Source organism: Canis aureus, chromosome 21 (genome assembly GCF_053574225.1).
Source record: "Canis aureus isolate CA01 chromosome 21, VMU_Caureus_v.1.0, whole genome shotgun sequence".
NCBI lineage: Eukaryota > Metazoa > Chordata > Mammalia > Carnivora > Canidae > Canis > Canis aureus.
Genome location: NC_135631.1, coordinates 43,601,387 through 43,621,103, shown reverse-complemented (window position 1 = coordinate 43,621,103; position 19,717 = coordinate 43,601,387). Strand labels below are relative to the sequence as shown.

At 43.2% G+C, this 19,717-nt stretch overlaps 1 protein-coding gene across 1 annotated transcript in view; it reads left to right on the top strand.

The window, feature by feature from the left end:
* LAMB4 (laminin subunit beta 4) overlaps positions 1 to 18,855 on the top strand; it is a 99,524-nt gene extending 80,669 nt beyond the window's left edge. The window contains exons 29-34 of the mRNA XM_077864055.1: positions 1,681 to 1,825; positions 5,443 to 5,650; positions 8,690 to 8,828; positions 11,448 to 11,618; positions 13,092 to 13,245; positions 18,402 to 18,855. Of these exons, the coding sequence (XP_077720181.1) occupies positions 1,681 to 1,825; positions 5,443 to 5,650; positions 8,690 to 8,828; positions 11,448 to 11,618; positions 13,092 to 13,245; positions 18,402 to 18,541 (957 nt within the window). The 3' untranslated portion in view covers positions 18,542 to 18,855. The remainder of the gene's footprint in view (positions 1 to 1,680; positions 1,826 to 5,442; positions 5,651 to 8,689; positions 8,829 to 11,447; positions 11,619 to 13,091; positions 13,246 to 18,401) is intronic.
* The last annotated feature ends 862 nt before the right edge of the window (positions 18,856 to 19,717 follow it).

Genomic DNA, 19,717 nt, shown 5'->3' with positions numbered 1-19,717 from the left:
TGTCCCGTCTCAAAAAACCAGAAACCTCACACCATTTAAATAAGCCCGTGTTAAGCTTTTACTTTTAGAAGATAGCCCCTGACGCAGGTTCTAGCAAAATCTGGCTTATTCAGCACGTAAATGAAGAACTGGGAAGGATGGGGGCAGGGGTTTTCATGTAGATAAAATGGTGTGCTGTTTTCCTCTTGATTAGAAGGGGGAAGAGTGCCAGAAAAGATTGTGAGAGAATTCTCAGGAGTCAGTTGTGACAGAAGATGGATTGCAGAGAGATGTTTTAAGAGTGAAGTAATTTAGCAATCTCTCTTTCTGAATACAGCATCGACCAATTGACACAGATTTCATCTCTATGTTTGCCTGTCCAGAGTATTTATTTCCAGAATTTTTGTTTTATTTCTATGTGTTCTTACCCACTAGCCATTTTAGTGACTTTTTAAATCGAGATAGATATAATTAACATAGAACATTGTACTAGTTTTAGGGGCACATAGTTTGATTAACAATAAGTTTGGTTAACATCCATCACCTCACATAGCTACATTATTTTCTTGGGACGGGAACTTTTCAGATCCCTCTTAGCTACTGCTAACCATTTTTAGGTCTTCCAAGTTCTAGAAAATTAAAGAACAACTCTCAAAAAAATGAAGATACATATTTTTAATCATGTAAATATTTCTTTTTTGTTTCATCGCTTGCCAAAGACTGCAATTAAATCCTTTTCTACAAAATCTGTAGGGCTCAAATTAAGCTGGTTCCTTTTGTGGGAAAATAAAGGGAGATTTTTTTCTTTTCCTAATTGTGTTTGATCCTAATTAGCCCTACTTCTGTCACAATTAATTTGTTCCATGCAGCTCAACTTGTTGGTGATATCGTCTTATTGCTTTCTGGTTTTTTTCTCTTTCTCTAACTTGTTGGAATCTCAAGAAAAGCCCACGAATTTTCTCAAATCGCATAATTAAGAATTTGCACTTCTAGAGGGCAAGCCTTTAGATCTATCATTCCTCCACCAAGTGTACAAAGCATCTGGAATTTATCTTTGTAGCCTGCTCCAAGTTCAAACTCGTTATTAAAAGGAGGAATGCTTTCTTTTTAGCTTTCAAAGAAAGTACATTACTTGAATTTGAGGGATGTCAAGAAGAGTAATTATTTTAACTTACATAAAAGGAAATGCCCTTAACTCGTTAAATATAATGACCACTGTAAGTAGTCCTAAGTAATTTGCTGATGCTATAGAAGGCTAAAGTCTCATTAAAACAGAATTTGTATTTTACATTTGTATCCGGAAAAGTCATTAGCACTAGGTCAATATTGTTTTCAAATAATAATTTTGATCCTGAATAATGTTTGAAAAGATAAATGCACATTATTTTTTAAAGGTTTTATATTTTAAGTTATCTCTACACCCAATGTGGGGCTCAAACTCACAACCCCAGGATTGAGTCACATGCTCCACTGACTGATCCAGCCAGGCGCCACAAAATAAACTCACGTTAAGAAAGCATGATAATGAAGACAAATAATATCATCACCTTTTAAAGGAATCCCTTAAAATGAATCTTTTAAATTATCTGTACTCCTATTTTGTTTTTAGTGAGTTTCATTTGGTCCAGCTAAGTAATTAAACATCACACGATGTGCCTACTTGTGTGTTTTTCCTCATTGTTATTTTTTTTCTTATTCCAGCTCAAAAATGTAAGTAAACTGGCAGAGGTCTCCAAAAACAATGCCTTACAACTAAGCAAGAAACTGAGGAATATGAAAAACCAAAGTGAATCTGAGAAAGAGAAAATGAGTCTTTTAATCAAAAAGCTGAAAAAGTTTTTGTCAGGTAATTAGAAAACTATATTGGGACTAGTTTTGGTTTCTTTTTCTTTGCTTTTTTCTTTTTTACAACGTATACTTTAACAGCACAACCAATCCCAACTTACATTAAGTGGAAACAAAATGCCTAAATCAGAAATGTGATGTACCACTTGATTTAAAATTTTTTAATGAAAATAATCCCCAAATATTAACTCTGTATCTTTCTATCTATTATCTATCTATCTATATCTTTGTATGAGATCAATTGAGTAAAAAAATGCTAGAATTTAGTTAAAATTTCAAACAAATGAACTTGGTGTTTAAAGTTATGTGTGTTTTTAAAAAAACAAAAAAAAACAAAAAACCTAACATGATGATTCTATCAGATGCTCTAATGTTAGGATTCCATGGTTTCCTCTGCTGACAAGGTATATCTGAGATCAAGGCATGCCAGATTTTGATTACTATATCAAATACTATAGTGAGTTAATATCTAAAATATCGATTATTGCTATTATTATGGACTATTTTCCAAGTTACATACTGGTTCTCTGTGATTGACTAAAAGGAGCAATTTGATGATGATGATGATGATGATGATGATGATTATTATTATTATTGTAATTATGACATTATTATCCTTCATTGCTCTCTATTTTGGGAGAAGTTCATTTTATTTAATTTTTTAGAGGTTTATTTTAAACTATAGAGAATTATTAGTTGGAGATTAAAAAAAAATCAAGTAGTACTTCTGGAAATTGACCTGAAACCTCACTCTCTGCAAATAATGCATCCTGGGTACAACACTATACAGAATTAATTTTGAGAGGCTTTCTTCTCCATCACCATCTTCCAGATTCAGTAACTTAATGCTTCGCACATGAATCAGCTGACAATTGGGATGTCTGTTACCATCTTTGCAACCACTTTGTGAATCTGTTTAATATTTGTAAGAGACCCCTGTGGCCAACTGTTTTTTCCATAACCATGTTTCTAGATATTGTTTCAGCAGCACTAGTCCTGATTTTTGAAATAAGAACAAAATGAGAAAAAAAAAATGAGGCAGTACAAATAATCAATAAAAATGACCAAAATAATCAGTAAAAATGAATGGGGTCGGATCAGCCTACTGGATGTTTTATGTATTCAAAAGCAAATTTTCAGTGAGTTAGCTGGATGGATTGGTATCGGCTAGACACAGATTCAGGAACTGGTTGGATTGAGGAACACATTAGCTGCAGGTACGGGTCGATTCAGGGACCAAAACCAAACCAAAGCCAAACTGCCAGACCAGTAGCACAAAATGGCACGATACACTTCTGGGCCCAGGGATGGTTCAGAAGGCAAAGTCCACTGCTTTCCATCTCATTCACTGGGTCTTGGAGCCAATTCCCTTATCAGTCTAGTTTCTCATTGCTGCTGTATACATCTCTAATTTAAAAAAAAAGTTTACTTAATTATCCAAAGGAATCTATAAAAAAGAGCAAACCTGTGTCTAGATTATTACAACAAATATTAGACTAGGCATAGGGAAAAATCCTATTCCATAAAACAAACGTCAACGTCTCTGGTCTGGACCCCAAGACCCTTGGTCACCAGGAAGCAGTACCCTTCACTCACCAATTTCTTTTCCTCTATCCTTCCCATAAAGCCCAAATAAAGGTATTATTAAATTGTATGGTGGCTAGACTATTCAGCTCTTCTGAATATTTTCTAATATTCTAATATTTTCTTTGTGGCCTGAATTCCCATGAACAAAGTAATGTGTCACTTCTCCTGAAAGTCCCATATAAGGGATGCCTGGGTGGCTCAGGTCATGATCCCAGGGTCCTGGGATCGAGTCCAGGATTAGGCTCCCCATGGGAAGCTTGTTTCTCCCTCTTCCTATGTCTCTGCCTCTCTCTGTGTGTCTCTAATGAATAAATAAATAAAATTTTTAATTTTTAAAAATTTATTTATGATAGTCACACAGAGAGAGAGAGAGAGAGAAAGAGAGGCAGAGATACAGGCAGAGGGAGAAGCAGGCTCCATGCACCAGGAGCCCAACGTGGGATTTGATCCCGGGTCTCCAGGATCGCGCCCTGGGCCACAGGCAGGCGCCAAACCTCTGTGCCACCCAGGGATCCCCCAATAAATAAAATTTTTAAAAACAAAAAGAAAGTCCCATATAAAAATTTTGAATTTATGATCTCATAACAAATGCCAATAAATGTTTGGTGACAAATCTGTGGTTCAATTAAATTCACTTTTTATTAGGACTTTTTTATAAAATTAAATACTATTTGTTTCAAGAGTCAACTTCCAAGTAGAGTACATTCTGTGTAAAACATGCTTCTAATTTACTCACAAAAAAAACTTGTTTCCTTTTTTTTTTTTTTTCAAAAACATGACAGGAAATAAAATGTTCTTTTTATATTAAACAAAACAGCTAAAGTGAAGATGATTACCAAAAGGATATATACTCACAGCGTGTCAACCAAATGCTAAAAGCCATCTGTGGTGACCACTGCCTCCTAGGAACTCCGAGTTCCTAGACCTCACAGTTAGAGGCCCCTGAGCTCCAAGTGCTGAGCTCCCCGCCTTTTGGGACTTCGCCCCCCCCCCCCCCACTATTTAAACTCCACTCTCCTGCCAACAGTGATCTGGGTGCTGCTTCTTGCTGCGCCCAACCTTTGGCTCCTGGGTTCGCTCAGTTTGGAATGCCTTTCCCCCTCCTTCACCCCACATTTCCACAGGTTTAATTTCTGCTGACCTCCAGGCTCAATTTATGTGCCTTTCTGAGGTTCTTCCTGAAATATTTTCTTCTCCCTGTGGATCCCCTATCATTTGGTTTTCTAATTAACATTTTCTATTCTTATATGATCAGTATTCCTAAGGAATGGCTTATATTCCCCCCTGGATGGTCAACTCCTTGAGGATTAGATCTCCAACTCCCTGCCCAGGATTTAGCGTTACACCTCCGTAGGAAGCCAGAGTCACCAAGTGTCATCACCCCAAACCCTAACGATCCTTCTTCTGCTTCAATTCTCAGGGAAGGCCAATTTTATTTTCCTGGAAAGCAGGGCAAGGGGTGTATTTAACAGTTTCCTTGTGACACGTTGTCCATCCGGCCCTTTACTCTGGGTGGTCGCCTTCCCTTCTCAAAACAGGACTCGGAGTGGCAGCATCAGATAGAGTTGCCCGTTTAGACAGATGAGCAACAGCTGTGAGCCTTTTTTGGTGTCCTGAAGGATCAGAATCAAGTTTTGTCGAGTCCCAACCTGGTGCTTCCCCACAGTCTCATTCATCATATTGGAATCTTCATGACAGGTGTCTAACCGCTTTAATTGCATTTGAATTCATATGTAAGGACTTAGGAGGACGTTTTGCAGAGCATAGACAATGTCCCACATCTGTGGGTTTTCAGCTCTCCAACAAGTGTTTGTGCAGCGTGTAGTCAGCACTACACGAATGGTGGTTCTTCAGAGAAGGGAACACTGAGGGTGAAGAGGACCCTACGGGACGTAGACAATCGAACCCTGGTGTTCTAGGGACACAGAATCAGGTGCACGTACCTTTGGCCTAGACTTTGCGGTGGTTGTGTTCACAAGATACAGTGTTTAACCAGGAGGCACGATGACCTAAAACCACTTCCAATTTCAGAGGAAAACGTGCCTCCAGAGGACATAGAGAAGGTTGCAGATCGCGTACTTGACGTCCACCTACCAACGACATCACGAAATCTAACCGGTGAACTTGACAAAATACAGAAAGTGATGCAGCTCTGTGAGGACTACAGGACAGATGAGGACAGGCTGCGCAAAGCGGTCGATGGAGCCCCAGAGCTTTTGTTAAAGGCAAAGGGAGCAGAGTAAGTACAGTGTGAATATTCTCATCTTGCTCTCCCAGGCCATCTGCTAACAGGCCATTTGAAAAATAGTTGTGTGACAAGCTATTTAATGTTCAAATGAAATTACCCCCCAGTAGCTCAGTCCCAAAGGGGGCGGCAAGCTGTCTACAGGGGTCTCAGGAAGCCGGGGGATTGCGAGGCAAGGGGTAGGGATGCTTATTTCCCACCTGCTATAGACTTGGAACGCCTTTCAAGTGGCCTGTTCCCTCTTTAGACCAATCGGTGCCATATACCAGCATAGACTTAACAAGTGGTAGGAATACTGGTGTGTTTTCCCTTTCTTGTTTACCTATGTCTGGTACTTTCGAAATTTACCATAATAGACAGTACTTTGAGGACCTGAATTTTTTCTTAAAAAGACTACATTAAAAGGATATGATGGTGAGGAATAGAAGAAACGAACAGGAATGACACAGGAGTGAAATTATAGATACGGTACATAGAGTTCATGAACTCGTGCTTCCTTCTGACCTTGTGGACTTAGCCAAGCAAACCAGAAGAAGCATCTTGGTTGGTGTTTTTAGGAGCACGGGGTGCTGTGGGTCAGAGTTGTGGGATCAGTTGGCTGGTGGTGACATCACCATGTCAGGGCGCCCAGCAGCTGAGACCTTAGCTGCCAGCACTGTGTCCTGACGCACTTGTGTGCATGCAGCGTTCCAGACTCCTCTGTAGGCCCACTCCCTTCCCGTTGTACTACTTACAACCCGGAAGAGTAAGTAACTGCAGGACGATCACACAGCTATTAAAAAATGATGCTGGGGGAAGCCCAGGTGGCTCAGTGGTTGAGCACCTGCCTTTGGCCCAGGGCGCGATCCTGGAGAACTCAGGATTGAGTCCTGCGTCGGGCTCCCTGCATGGAGCCTGCTTCTCCCTCTGCCTGTGTCTCTGCCTCTCTCTCTGTCTCTCTGTCTCTCTGTCTCTCATGAATGAATAAATAAAATATTTTTAAAAATTCTATTAGAAAAAATGATGCTGGGGAAGGATTCTTAATAACACACAGAGATTCTTCAAGGGTAATGGTACTGCTAATCTGTTAAGGTGACAGATTATACATAGAAGAGGATCTCCGTCACGGAAAGAAAAAAAGTTGTAGGACAAAAATGCTAGAATGTGCTGAAATCCTAAGAGGTGGTAGGATTAGTGGTAGATTTTTCCCTTCTTGATACATTTCTTTTTTTGTGTGTGTTGCTGCCTCTTCCTCCTCTTCCCCAGCCCTCCTTCTCTTCCTCCCCTTTTTCTTCTTCTCCTTCTTCTATGTTTTGGTATTTTCCCAATTTACTCTAAAAGCAGCTACATTGAAAATCTAAAGGAAAAAGAATACAGTACAAAGATATGGTGGGGGGTGTTATGAGAAGGGAAATTTCCTGAACCCCTCCTATAACTGTAGAGAAAGTAGCGTAGAAAGAGAAGCTCACATATGATATGGTTCGGCCATAGGATATTCGAGAAAAGCCGTAACTGTGGAGACGGTAAAAAGGGTCAGTAGTGGGGGCACCTGGGTGGCTCAGCGGTTGAGCCTGCCTTCGGCCCAGGGCATGATCCCGGGGTCCTGGGATCGAGTCCTGCATCGGGCTCCCTGCATGGAGCCTGCTTCTCCCTCTGCCTGTGCCTCTGCCTCTCTATGTCTCTCATGAATAAATAAATTAAATTAAAAAAAATCAGTAGTGGCCAGGGCTTGAGTGGAGGGATGAGTGAATAGGTGGAGCAGAGAGAAATTTTAGGACCGTCAAAATACTTTGTGTGATACTAGAATGATGGGCATGTCATTAGACATTTGTCCAAACTCACATAACGAACACCACCAAGAGTGAACCCTAACGTACACTCTGGACTTTGGTGTTTATGATGGTCGATGTAGGCTCATCAACGCTAACCAACGATCCCATCTGGCAGGGGTGTTGATAACTGGGGAGGCCGTGCGTTGCAGGGGCAGGGAGTATAAGGGAACTCTACATCTTCTGCTCCTTTTTGCTGTGAACCTAAAACAGCTCTTTAAAAAACAAAGACAAAACAAAACAAAACCCCAGCCTTTTTTATTTAAAGATTTTATTTATTTATTCATGAGAGACACAGAGAGAGAGAGACAGAGACACAGGTGGAGGGAGAAGCAGGCTCCCTGCAGGGAGCCTGAAGTGGGACTCGATCCTGGGGCCCCAGGATCACGCCCTGGGCCAAAGGCAGGCGCTAAACCGCTGAGCCACCCAGGGATCTTTTCTTAAAAAGCCAAAGAGAGATGCCACCAGGAGGAGAGGTAGGGTTGCATGGGAAAGGGGATGTTTAGCAACATAGCAGGTTTTGCTCCTCCACACGCACTTCTGATTACGCCCCTGCAAAGGCCTATCTGATAGTTCACTCACTGGGTACATTCTTCCAAAAGTGGTTTTGAGCCCGCAGATGTGAGGATCTGGTGAATGTTGACTTGAGGTGAGCTAATTTCTGTAAAATAGACGATCCCTTGGAATGCTTGTGATTTTAACCTCAGCCTGGGCCCCTGGCAGCTAGAATGTCAGCAGAGCTTACATAAACCTGAATAAACACAGCCTGGAAACGCAGGGCTTTGGGTTCTCTTTGCTCTCTGCGGAGCCTCTTAACTATCCCACCCCCACTCCGGTAAGGATTTAGAGAGTGTTGCTTAAGTGTGAGAAATGAGGGAACTGGAATTGGCTGAGGATGGTTATTTTGTTCAGAGCTCGCCAGTGACGGTCCTGAGGCCTCTCTGGTTATGACAAATTAAGAATAAATAAGACCTGTATTATTGATTTCCATATCTGGCGAAATCTGTATCTACTTGATATGCATATATATGTGTTGTTGTTGGGATTTAAACATACCTCTTCCTCAAAATAAAGATTTCAGCACTTTGCCTTGCTTAAGAGTAATTTACATTTACTTTATAAATAATTCAGCCAAGTTTTCTCGTGGAGCCGAATGAACTCCCAAGGTGAAACAAATGAATAATTGTATATTTATCTGATCTGACATGTTAATATCCTATCTTAGAGAAGCAGCAAATGTTCTATTAAATCTTGACAAAACGTTGAATAAATTGCAACAAGTTCAAGTCACCCAAGGACGGATAAATACCACCATCACGCAGCTGACTGCGGAGATAACAAAAATTAAAAAGAACGTACTGCAGGTATTTATCTTCTTTGAAACTAATCTGAAAAAGATTTTGAATGTGGAGACAGCCTGGTTTTTCTGTGTGCCAATGTCATGCTTGCCTGACCTGTCTAATGGGATGATCATAGGATAAAATGACACAGCAGTGGTATTGTGCATTTAATTGATGTTCCCAGAGCTCTCAGGGCCTCACTTCATCATTGTCGACCCCCTCCTGGGGGACGAAGCAGGTGCTACTATCGGCCTGTACAGGAGGAAACTGAGCCTGGAGGAGGTTAAGTGACTTGCCTAAGGTCACACAGCTAATTAAAGGTAGAGTTGAGGAGGGAGTTTAACCCTTCCAACTCCAGGGAAAGTAATAGACTTGTTACAGCTCACAAGGCAAAGAAACTAAGTTCATTGTTGCCAGGTTTCTGTAACTGCCAGGTTCTGTGTGAAATCTCATCAGAGTATCTTAAGACTGAAAGGATCTCTTACCCAAAAGAAAGCATTCCACCCAGAGCTCAGTGGGAGCCAGGCCATGGTTTAACCCACATAAGGGATCCCAGAGAGGAAGTCTGGCAGTTGGAGGATGGGTCGGGACCTGGTCCCAAGCTGTGTGAAGAGGCTTCCTCCAAGGCTGCATCCTCCAGTCCATCCCCTTCCCCAGAGAATGCCAGCGCCTCAGTCTCTGTTCTTCAGCCAGGTTTTCTGGATCTAAATATATGCATTTTGAAAAGAAAAGGAGAAAGTGATAGAACATGAAGCAGTGCACCAGGAAATAAAAGGGCCATATGTGAACAGGTTGCAAATATAGGGTAGCAAAGGAAACAAAAAACAAAGGCGGCCTCCAGGTTTTCCCCTTCGAGCCGTAGATGCTAGAACAGGGCAGGGCAAAATATAGCCCAGAGGCCAAATGGTGCAGTAACTTCTTTTAATCCATAATCATAAAAGTTTTATTGGAATATAGCCACATGTTGTCTGTGGCTGCTTTTGCACTACGGTGGCGCAGAGCTGAGTAGTTGCAATAGAGACTTCATGGGCCACAGAGTATAAAACCTTTACTATCTGGTCCTTTGCAGAGAAAGTTTTTAAATTTGTGCTCTAGAAAAGACTTCGACATATGTCCAAGGGCACAAGAAGGTTTTCAATTTTTTTAAATTTCTAAAATATGGTATACGTAGGGCTCCCAAGGAACCCTCCTAGTAGAAAAAAAGCCCAAAAATGTTGGCTAGGATATTTTTTAAAAATTTTAATACATAGCAAAATTAGTAAGAAATGGAAGAAATTTTCAGAGGCCAACAATGGCGGGGAAGTATGAATCTGGAGAGGCATTAAAACAGGAACCTGACAGCAGGCAAAGGGTATCCACCAATCCCTGGTGTGTGAGAGCTGTTGGTTTTAATGCTCGCCATGCATAAGAGACAGAAAACAAAGCCCACAAATGGAGAGATTAAGACCCCTGCCTGGAAAGGCAAAATCCTCAATGAAATGTTCAACAACTCCTCCTCCTCCTCCTCCTCCTCCTCCACACACACACACACACACACACACACACACACACACACACACGAGGGGGGGTGCAGGTGCACCTCACTTGCGAGATTCTTCACTAAACATCACTAACCGTAAGCTGGCTTACTTGAGTTCGAGGATAGAAGTCACACCACCTGTGTGGCCCCAACAACCCAAGCCAAAAATGTTACTTAAAGAGGTCCTGTCAGATAGATGCCTGCCAGAGGCAAACAGAAATCCCCTCCAAAGGAATGCACCTCAAAACCAAGCCTCTAAGATGCCTCCCCAAACCCATAAAAGAGCAAATTGCCTCAAGCAAGAGTCATCAGAAACAGTAAAACGACAGAATCAGAATGCAAGAGGCTGCGGATCTGTTACTGGACGTAGAGTACAAATTCAGAACATTCATTATGCTCACAAAAATCTAAGAAGGGACGAAGGTATGGCCAAAGAACAAGATACAAGAGCTAACGGCTGACCAGACAGATCTGACTTCTAGATGTGACAAATAGAATCATGGAAATAAGAAACAAGCATAAGGCGTTCGTTGGTTGTTGTTCTGTGGATGCAGGAGCCACCTGCATGAGCTGGAGAATAGAAATGTAAACTATGTTCAAACAATGGAATGCTTTAAGTTGCTAAAAGTGAATAAATGAGCCATGCAAATTAGTCAAGAACTGTACGAGCATAATTCTGAATTACGATTCAAGTTGCAGAAATACACAGTAGCATATATTTGTGCAAAGTTGAAAAAAACACCAAAAAAAAGAAAAGAAAAAAAACACTGCATGTGTTAGAAATACTGTGGAGTATAGCAAAAAAGCATATAGAAGCACATGGAATGACAAATCTTCGATTCAGTGTAGTGGTTTTACCTTCACAGGGTGAGGTCGTGTAAGGGGAGCCTTAGCTCACTGGCCGAGCACATGGGTACATGTCATATTTGCTTTTGCAACCTTGTGTGGGTCTGAAATATTTTATTACAATGTGGTTTTTAATGGAAGAGGGGAAAAAATGGAAGGAATGATTTACTTTCTGCTCGTACCTAGCTTATGTCCCCAGGGGTAATTATATCATTTGTCTTCTTGTTGTTTGTTACATGAAGACACTTTCTCCTCTCTGCTCTTTAAATCAACAACAGGCTGAAAAGGAAGCCAAGGACTCGAATGTGCTGGACTTAGCAAAGCAGCAGTCAGAGCTGGAGGATGGGCTTTCCCGACTGCGGACCACGTTGCAAAGGACTGGAGAGCGAGCCACCCGGGTGACAGCTCAGGCTGCATGGGCCCGAAGCCAGGCCGGGGGCCTGGAGCAGGTCACTAAGTGCCCCCCCCCCAGCCCCTGTCCCTCCAAGAGCAGACACACGGAGCTGCTTTGAGGCTAATGCTCTCAGCTCAGCTCATCGTGCCATTTACCAGCAGTCCCGTTCGCACTGGAGCGTGCTCATGGCCTGTGTTACTAGGGATCCCCAAGGGCACGACGTCTCTTCTGGAGCAGAGGGGCTGTCTCCAGGGAAGACGGAAGGCCTTTGACAAGTTGGGACGGGGTGCTTCCTCCCCGACCAGAGTAGATCCCTCCTGGGAACTATGGAGTGGTATCCTCGGCAAACCCTTCCTTCTAGACGTTCCCAGTTGTGCCATTGGTCTATCTTGGGCGTGGTTACCCTTGACACTAGTTGGGGCACATCCCCTATAATGAAAACGAGGAGCGAAAGTCACCTGCCAAAGAGAATAGGTCAAGTTACAGAAGTCCGGGTGAGTTCATGCAACTGTTGCGGGAAAATACCCGGTTCATCCGGATTGCTGAAAGAAGCTATCAACTCATTTTCCTAGCAGGGCATCTCTGGTTGGTTGCGTTCATATAGTAGCAAAAGAAAAAGGTTCGAGTGTTTTTACAATGGGTCTGTTCTCTTGCTTTTCATTCCTAAAACGTGCTGGTTCATTTCCATGGACTTGGGAGTTGAGCACATTCTCTATGGAACGGGGGTTGGGAGGTTGGGATGGGTACTCCCTGCCCACCCTCTCCCCATTTCCCTTCCTGGGCTTCACTCAGCTGTTCCACGTCCTAGGCTGTCCCAGGTCGACCCCTGAGATTTGCATTCTCAGGCCGAGGGAGCTCTTCAGACTAACACTTGTACTCCCCGCCCCCGCCCCCCATCCTTGTGCTCCTTGCTCCTAAAGCCTCAGCGTCCACTCTGCCCTTCGTCCTGCCCTGGTAGCTGTCCCACCCGGCTGAGCCCAAGACTTGTCAAGGGCAGGATGGCCTCAGTTGTCCTCTGCTTCTCTCACCTTAAGTAGTTTGGGACACATGACTGGTGCCCCATGACTAACTGCCTTCACACGGAATCACGACTGCTAGGGCTATTTTACAACAAAGCGATTTTATTTTTAATCAAAGCTGAGATTCTGGGATCCCTGGGTGGCGCAGCGGTTTGGCGCCTGCCTTTGGCCCAGGGCGCGATCCTGGAGACCTGGGATCGAGTCCCACGTCGGGCTCCCGGTGCATGGAGCCTGCTTCTCCCTCTGCCTGTGTCTCTGCCTCTCTCTCTCTCTCTCTGTGTGATTATCATAAATAAATAAAAATTAAAAAAAAAAAAAAGCTGAGATTCTTTCCAGAAAAAAAAGAAATGCAAATAAAAGTCCTGTTGGAAGGACCAGGGTTAACCCAAGCGTATTGACTGGATCACGGTGTCCTCTTGCTCCTTTGATGAACAGTATCGGGCAACTATCATGCATGGCCACATGCTTTATAAATATTTTCTGGTGATGGGAGCCTTGCTGTCTTACAGGAGTTTGCAGAGCTGAAAAACCAATATGCTGTTCTTCAACGTAAGACCAGCGCTATGGGACTAACCAAGGCGACGTTGGAAAGAGTGGAACGGCTGAAAGACGTGGCAGGGAAACTGGCCGAGGATACAGAGGACAAGATAAGAAGAATAGCAGGTAATCTCTTCTTTTCTTCCCTCTTTCTGGAGGTAGAGGTGACAGGGGTGACAGGGTGTGTACACTTAAAGTATACAATGTAAAAAAAAACCCATAAAAAAAGAAAAAAAATAAAGTGTACAACGTGAAAATTCGATGGACATCGGCATTGTGAAATGATTACCACGATTAAGATCATCACCTGGTGGGAATGCTGAAGATCTACTCACGTCCACCATAACGAGTCAGCAGCACACTGACCATTTGATCCCCAGAACTTTCTCCTCTTAAACCTGGAAGTCTGTAACTTTTCCCAACCTTTCCCCCTTTCCCCCACCTGCCGGCCTCCACTCTACTCTTCCACTCTCTGCTTCGATGAGTTTTTTGTTTCTTTTTTTTTTAAGATTCCACGTATTTGTCTTTCTCTCTCTGGCTTATTGTCACTTAGCATAGTGTCCTCCAGGTTCATCTATGTTTTTGCAAACGGGAGGATTTCCTTCTCTTTTTTATGGTTGAATTTTATACGCACACAGCCACACACGCCCCACATTTTCTTTATCCACTTATCCATCGACGGGCACTCAGGTTATTTTCATCTTTTGTCCGTTGTGGACAATGCTGCCGTGAACATGAGAACACAGATTTTCTTCGAGATCTGGATTTCATTTCCTTCCACTATATACCCAGTAAGGGGATTGCTGGATCCTATGGGAGCTCTATCTATCCTATTACACGCTCCACCAAGTGGACGATAACCTAATCCTCCGCCTTCCTGGTAGCATTTATACCAACTTATCATTGGCACAGTCCAACCACTTTGGAGTCCACTGAGTCGAGGAAGTAGGAATTGGATCAGTGCCTTGGAGACTGCAATATAACTAGCCACTTGCATTGTTCTACTTCAGAGGGTCTCAGGGAGCCTCCGCTCTGCGTGCATCACAACAAACTTCATTCAACCAGAGATGCCCTTTACCTAACCCACTGGTTCTCAACCAGGGGTGACTTTATCTCCTTCCCTGGAGACATAAGTGTCTGAAGCCAATTTCTGCTTGTCACAACTAGGGGGTACAACCAGCATCGAGTGGATGGGGGCCAGGGATGCTAATAAACATTCTACACTGCGCAGGACAGTCCCACTCGAGTCCCACAGTGAGCAAATATTTTGCCCAGAATATTAATGGTGTGGACGTTGAGAAGGTTGAGGAACCCTGTCCTTACCTATGCTTCTTATTTTCTCCTTCCGTGCGAATAACTGTTTTATTTATTTTTTTTTTAAAGATTTTTATTTATTTATTCATGATAGTCACAGAGAGAGAGAGAGAGAGGCAGAGACACAGGCAGAGGGAGAAGCAGGCTCCATGCACCGGGGGCCCGATGTGGGATTCGATCCCGGGTCTCCAGGATCGCGCCCTGGGCCAAAGGCAGGCGCCAAACCGCTGCGCCACCCAGGGATCCCCCGAATAACTGTTTTAGAGTCAGTATGATCTCGACTCCAAGGCACTGGTCATCTCATATAGATCCCTAGGCAGTATTCCAGAAGGAACCATAGTCTGGACAATGATTTTTTTTAAGATTTTTATTTATTTATTCATGAGAGACACAGACAGAGAAGCAGAGACATAGGCAGAGAGAGAAGCAGACTCCCCGTGGGGAGCCCCATGTGGGATTCGATCCCAGGACCCCGGGATCACGACCTGAGCCACCCAGGCATCCCTGGACAAGGATTCTGATCAAAGATGGACATTTCGATGCATGCCAAGTATAGTAAACATAGAATACACAACACACAATTAGAAAATTAATTAGAATCTTCTTTCCCACAATGGGTACTCATGATTTTTCTGGGCAGTTCATGCCCTTATTAACTACCTTTAAATCATCAAGAAGTATCAGATGATGAGTGGTCCAGTTTTACCTCTGGTTGCATTTATTGCCTCTAAAACTTTAAAGTTAGTCATACTCATTTGGAACATAAGTAACTCTCAGGATATTAAAACAACCAAGACTCCTCACATATAATGTTTCTTTGTTATAAAATGAGTCTTTGGCCTTAGTAGAACCATTCATATCATCCCCACGCCATATAAAAAAAAAATGAAAATGCAACACTGGTGTGAGCCAAAGTTAGGAAAAATACATACCAAACTGTTAACATTCGTTATCTCTGGGGTGGGGGGAGAGTGAAGAAGCAAACACTGCTTTTTACATGTATATCCCTGTTTATGTAATTTACATCTTTTACATTTATATAATTTACATAATTGTTATTTTCAGTATTTTCCTAACAGTTTTAAAAGGGAATTACTAGGAAAAGTTCAAAAAGACAGATTTTTTTTAACCCTCCATAGGCCATATCATGAAAGTCTGTTGGTCCTAACTGTAGGAGCAAAGCCCGGGGAGACTATTTCTGTTTTGTGCTTTATGTCGAGACCCAAATTGTTTTCACTTAGTCCCATAGACTAGAACATTCACAGTTTTTGAAATTAGGTTGGAAGAGAAGTTAGAGGCCTTCTCAGAGAGGTCTAAAATAACGCACTCCACTTTTTGAGTTCTTCTTAAAGCTGTCTTCACAGTTCAACAATGTAGGAAAATAAGACCTTGGTTTGAGGGGCACCCGGGTGGCTCAGTGGTCGGAGCATCTGCCTTAGGCCCCGGGCATGATCCCAGGGTCCTGGATCGAGTCCTGCATCGGGCTCCCCACAGGGAGCCGGCTTCTCCCTCTGCCTATGTCTCTGCCTCTCTCTGTGTCTCTCATGAATAAGTAAATAAAATTAAAAAAAAAAAAAAGGCCTTGGTTTGGCCACCTTCCTGACTCTGCCACTGGAGAAAAGTCTGAACCACAGGGACTATGCTCTAGTTCCACCTGTTAGGAAGAAGTGCCCAGGGGGTCCCAGAGAGGAGCCCTTGCTTCCATTGGAAGGGTCAAGGTAGAGAGAGTAGAGAACGGGCCCCAGCCCACAGTCAGGGTCCCCCCATAGAACTTTATGCCCGTCAGGGTCTCAGCAAGAAACAGGAAGCACACTTGGATCTAATTGTGGATCACATATTTGTAAGGAGAGTTGGCTGGGTTACCTATTCCCTGCATGACAAAGTACTCCCCAACTTCAAGGGCTTAAAACAACCATGTGTTGTTTTTCTGAGGGTTGCCTGGGTGGTTCTGCAAGGTCTGGGCTCTCAGCTGAGGGCTCAGCTGGCTGGTCTGCCTGGGGCCGGGCTTGCCTGAGATTATGGACTCCTTTCCACAGGACAGGGCCTTTCATCCCAGGCCACTTGACAGCATGCTTGTGTCAGGGTTCCACGACAACAAGCACAGAAGCTGTAAGGCCCTTGAGGTCCTGTGCCTTGATTTCTTCTACTTTCTGTTGGTCAAAACCACCTGCAAAGCTGGACCTGGTTTGAGGGGAAGGGGAGACACCCTCTGCCCCTGAGTGGGAGGACCTCTTCAAAAGGCCCAGGAAGGGATCCCTGGGTGGCGCAGCGGTTTGGCGCCTGCCTTTGGCCCAAGGCGCAATCCTGGAGACCCAGGATCGAATCCCACGTCGGGCTCCCGGTGCATGGAGCCTGCTTCTCCCTCTGCCTATGTCTCTGCCTGTCTCTCTCTCTCTCTCTGTGACTATCATAAATAAAAATTAAAAAAAAAAAAAGGCCCAGGAATTCAGAGAATCCACTAAGAGTGTGGAGGTCCTGTGTGATCCGCAGCAGTGAGGAGCCATCAGCACCCATGGGCCCCAAGGAACAGGGGGAGCGGGAGGGCCAGTGCTCTGAAGTCGCTCTCTGAATGCTGGAGCCAAAGGCAGGGGCCCATCTTGCAGGCTGGGAGGAGAGGTGGAGAGGTAAACTGCAGAGCCCTGTGATCCACAGGGACAGCTGTGCACCCTCCGCCCCGCCCATCGCTTCTCAGAACTGTCTAGTGGCCAAGTGTGGATGGGCTCCAGAGATCCAGGGAGCCAGATGATGTCATCCACTGAGGCTAGCTTTCCAGGACAGAGCGGGATGGAGAGTGGATGCGGTCAGGCCAAGGATGAGTAACCAGCACAGTCTCATTAACTTCGGTGGTAGAAGCGCAGGGGTCTTTTCATCCTTTTAGTACAAATACGCTGCCAGTGCTGAATCTCCCTTTGAATCCCAAATGGACCTATATTTAAGTTCCTAGAGACAGAATGCTCACCACCTCCCATAGCAGCTCTCTCTTTGAACAGCTGTGACTGCTAGAAAGTTCTTTATCTCCAGACAAAGTCTTCCTTCATGGAGCTTGCTCCTGCTGGTTTCATTCTATTTCCTCAGGATGACAAAAAAACACATGTCCTCTGCTTTCATAGCCCTCAAATGCTTGAAAATAACTACAGGACATGCCCTGAATCTTCTTTCTCTATATAAAACATCATCAGTTAATTCGTCTTTTGTTCATGGGACAGTTTCACATTTCTTCAGCAATCTGGCTCCTTCCTCTAAACATATGCTACAGAGTAGCTTTGTCAATTCCCTCGGATTGTCCAGGTGCGACCTGTCCAGGTGACGTGGAACATTTACCTCCTTTCTTTAAGAAGTTCCACTTCATTCTAAGGGCAGTTTCTTTTTCTAAGGCGACTTCACACCATTAACTGTAACCCTCTCTACCTCTTCCATCCACGACTTTATGGGCTCCTTGCTAGGGTTTACTCTAATTCCCAGGTATTTGTTGTATGAAGAATGGATATGGATGGATGGATGGCTAACAGTGAAAGGCATCATGTTGCTTTTACTCTTCAGGGGCTTGAATATCAGCAGACCAGAATGAAGTCTTTTTTTTATTGAAAGACTGAGAACTCCTAAAGTGATGAGCACATGTTAAAAAGCAAAGTTAAAACAGCACAAGCAAACCTGTGGAAATATTCACCAAGTCCAATCAAGGCTCGTCACCCATCTTTTCATTTCTAACAAATTCTAACTAACTTTAGACTAATGCTGATAAATGCCATTAGATATACAATTTTTTTAGGCAAAAACATCACAGTGCCCAGATTTGTGTGAAAACTTTGAGGAGTCTGGTGAAAATTAATCTTTTGTCTGTTGAATCAAAATGCAAAACTAAATATGCCTTTAAGAGGCACAGAAATCCCCGTGTTTCACGTAAGGTGGGTATCCAGGATGAATCCACCAAAACCGAGTCTATCCTTTACTTCATTTTCTTATTTCAGATTTAGAAAAGAAGATCCAAGATCTGCAGCTGAGTAGACAAGAAAAAGCTGACCAACTGAAACAGTTGGAAGATCAAGTTGTTGCCATTAAAAATGAGATCGCTGAGCAGGGAAATAAATATGCTACTTGCTACAGTTAGGCAGAGGTGACATGCAAAGTCACCTGTGCCTTCTTTTCTGGCATCTGACAAGGAAGCTTCAGGAGCAGAGCTGAACTGGGGAAAGGGCAATGGTCAGCCCCGCCTCCTCTGCTTCCGGAGCCCTGCTCCTTGCCCTGGATCTGAGCTGGGCCAAGCAAATGCTGTTCCACGTGGAATAGAAAGGAGGAAGTAGAGACACGGTCTCTGGCTCCAGAAACCTTTCTTCTTGCCTTCCTTTCCCTCTCAACACATAAAAATAATTTATTACGTGTGACAAGTACAAAATAAATAAGCATTCTATTCATTAATCATCACTTCAGTCAAGTGAGCCTAAGTGTAAAATAAGTTGCCAGGGGAGGGGGGCAGGGGGGCAATGGGTTACTAATCAATGGGCATAAAATTCTGGTGAAGTAAAATAAATTCCAGGGTTCTGTTATACATTGTGTAAGGTCAACAATGTATTGCATACTTAAAAGTGTTATCGGAAGGTAGATCTATATTCAATGTTCTTACCACAATAAAACAAAATAAAAATAAATGCAAGCAAATTAAGCCAAAAATACATCAATGTTTTTAACACTAGAATGGAATAAATCTGGACCGTGTCCCGTGGGCGAGATTGTCCCGTGTTTTCTTTTTATTTGGATATGCTTTATCTCTAAACGATTATTCTGAATAAAATGCATACAATTCAAAATGTAACTTGTTTTTACACCCACTTCCCTCTCTATTCATTCTCCCAATCAAAATTCTGTTTGCCCCAAATGGCACTGGAACAATATTCAAAGAGAGAAATGTTGAGCTACTTTTCATAATTTGTCTGTAAGCAGTTTTGCTATAAAATCTGCTACTGATTTTTGAAAGACCAGCAATCCTTTTGTTATTGTTTAGTGTGAAATTGTCTCATTTTGAAATAAGTCTATGATTTCACATTAACTTTTTTTGGATGTATTAACTGAGCACACTGCTTCTGTTTGTGAAAGCAATACTTCAGAGGGATTATTTTAAGGGATTTGGCCCCACGTGTTTGAATAAGAAATAATAGATGCCAACATTGATATATAAAAGAGGAAAGCAGCTGGAGCCATTTCCCGTAAGGACTAACTCTTTAAAAAAATGGGTTTAGGGTTGTCTGGGTGGCTCAGTGGGTGGTTGAGCATCTGCCTTTAGCTCAGG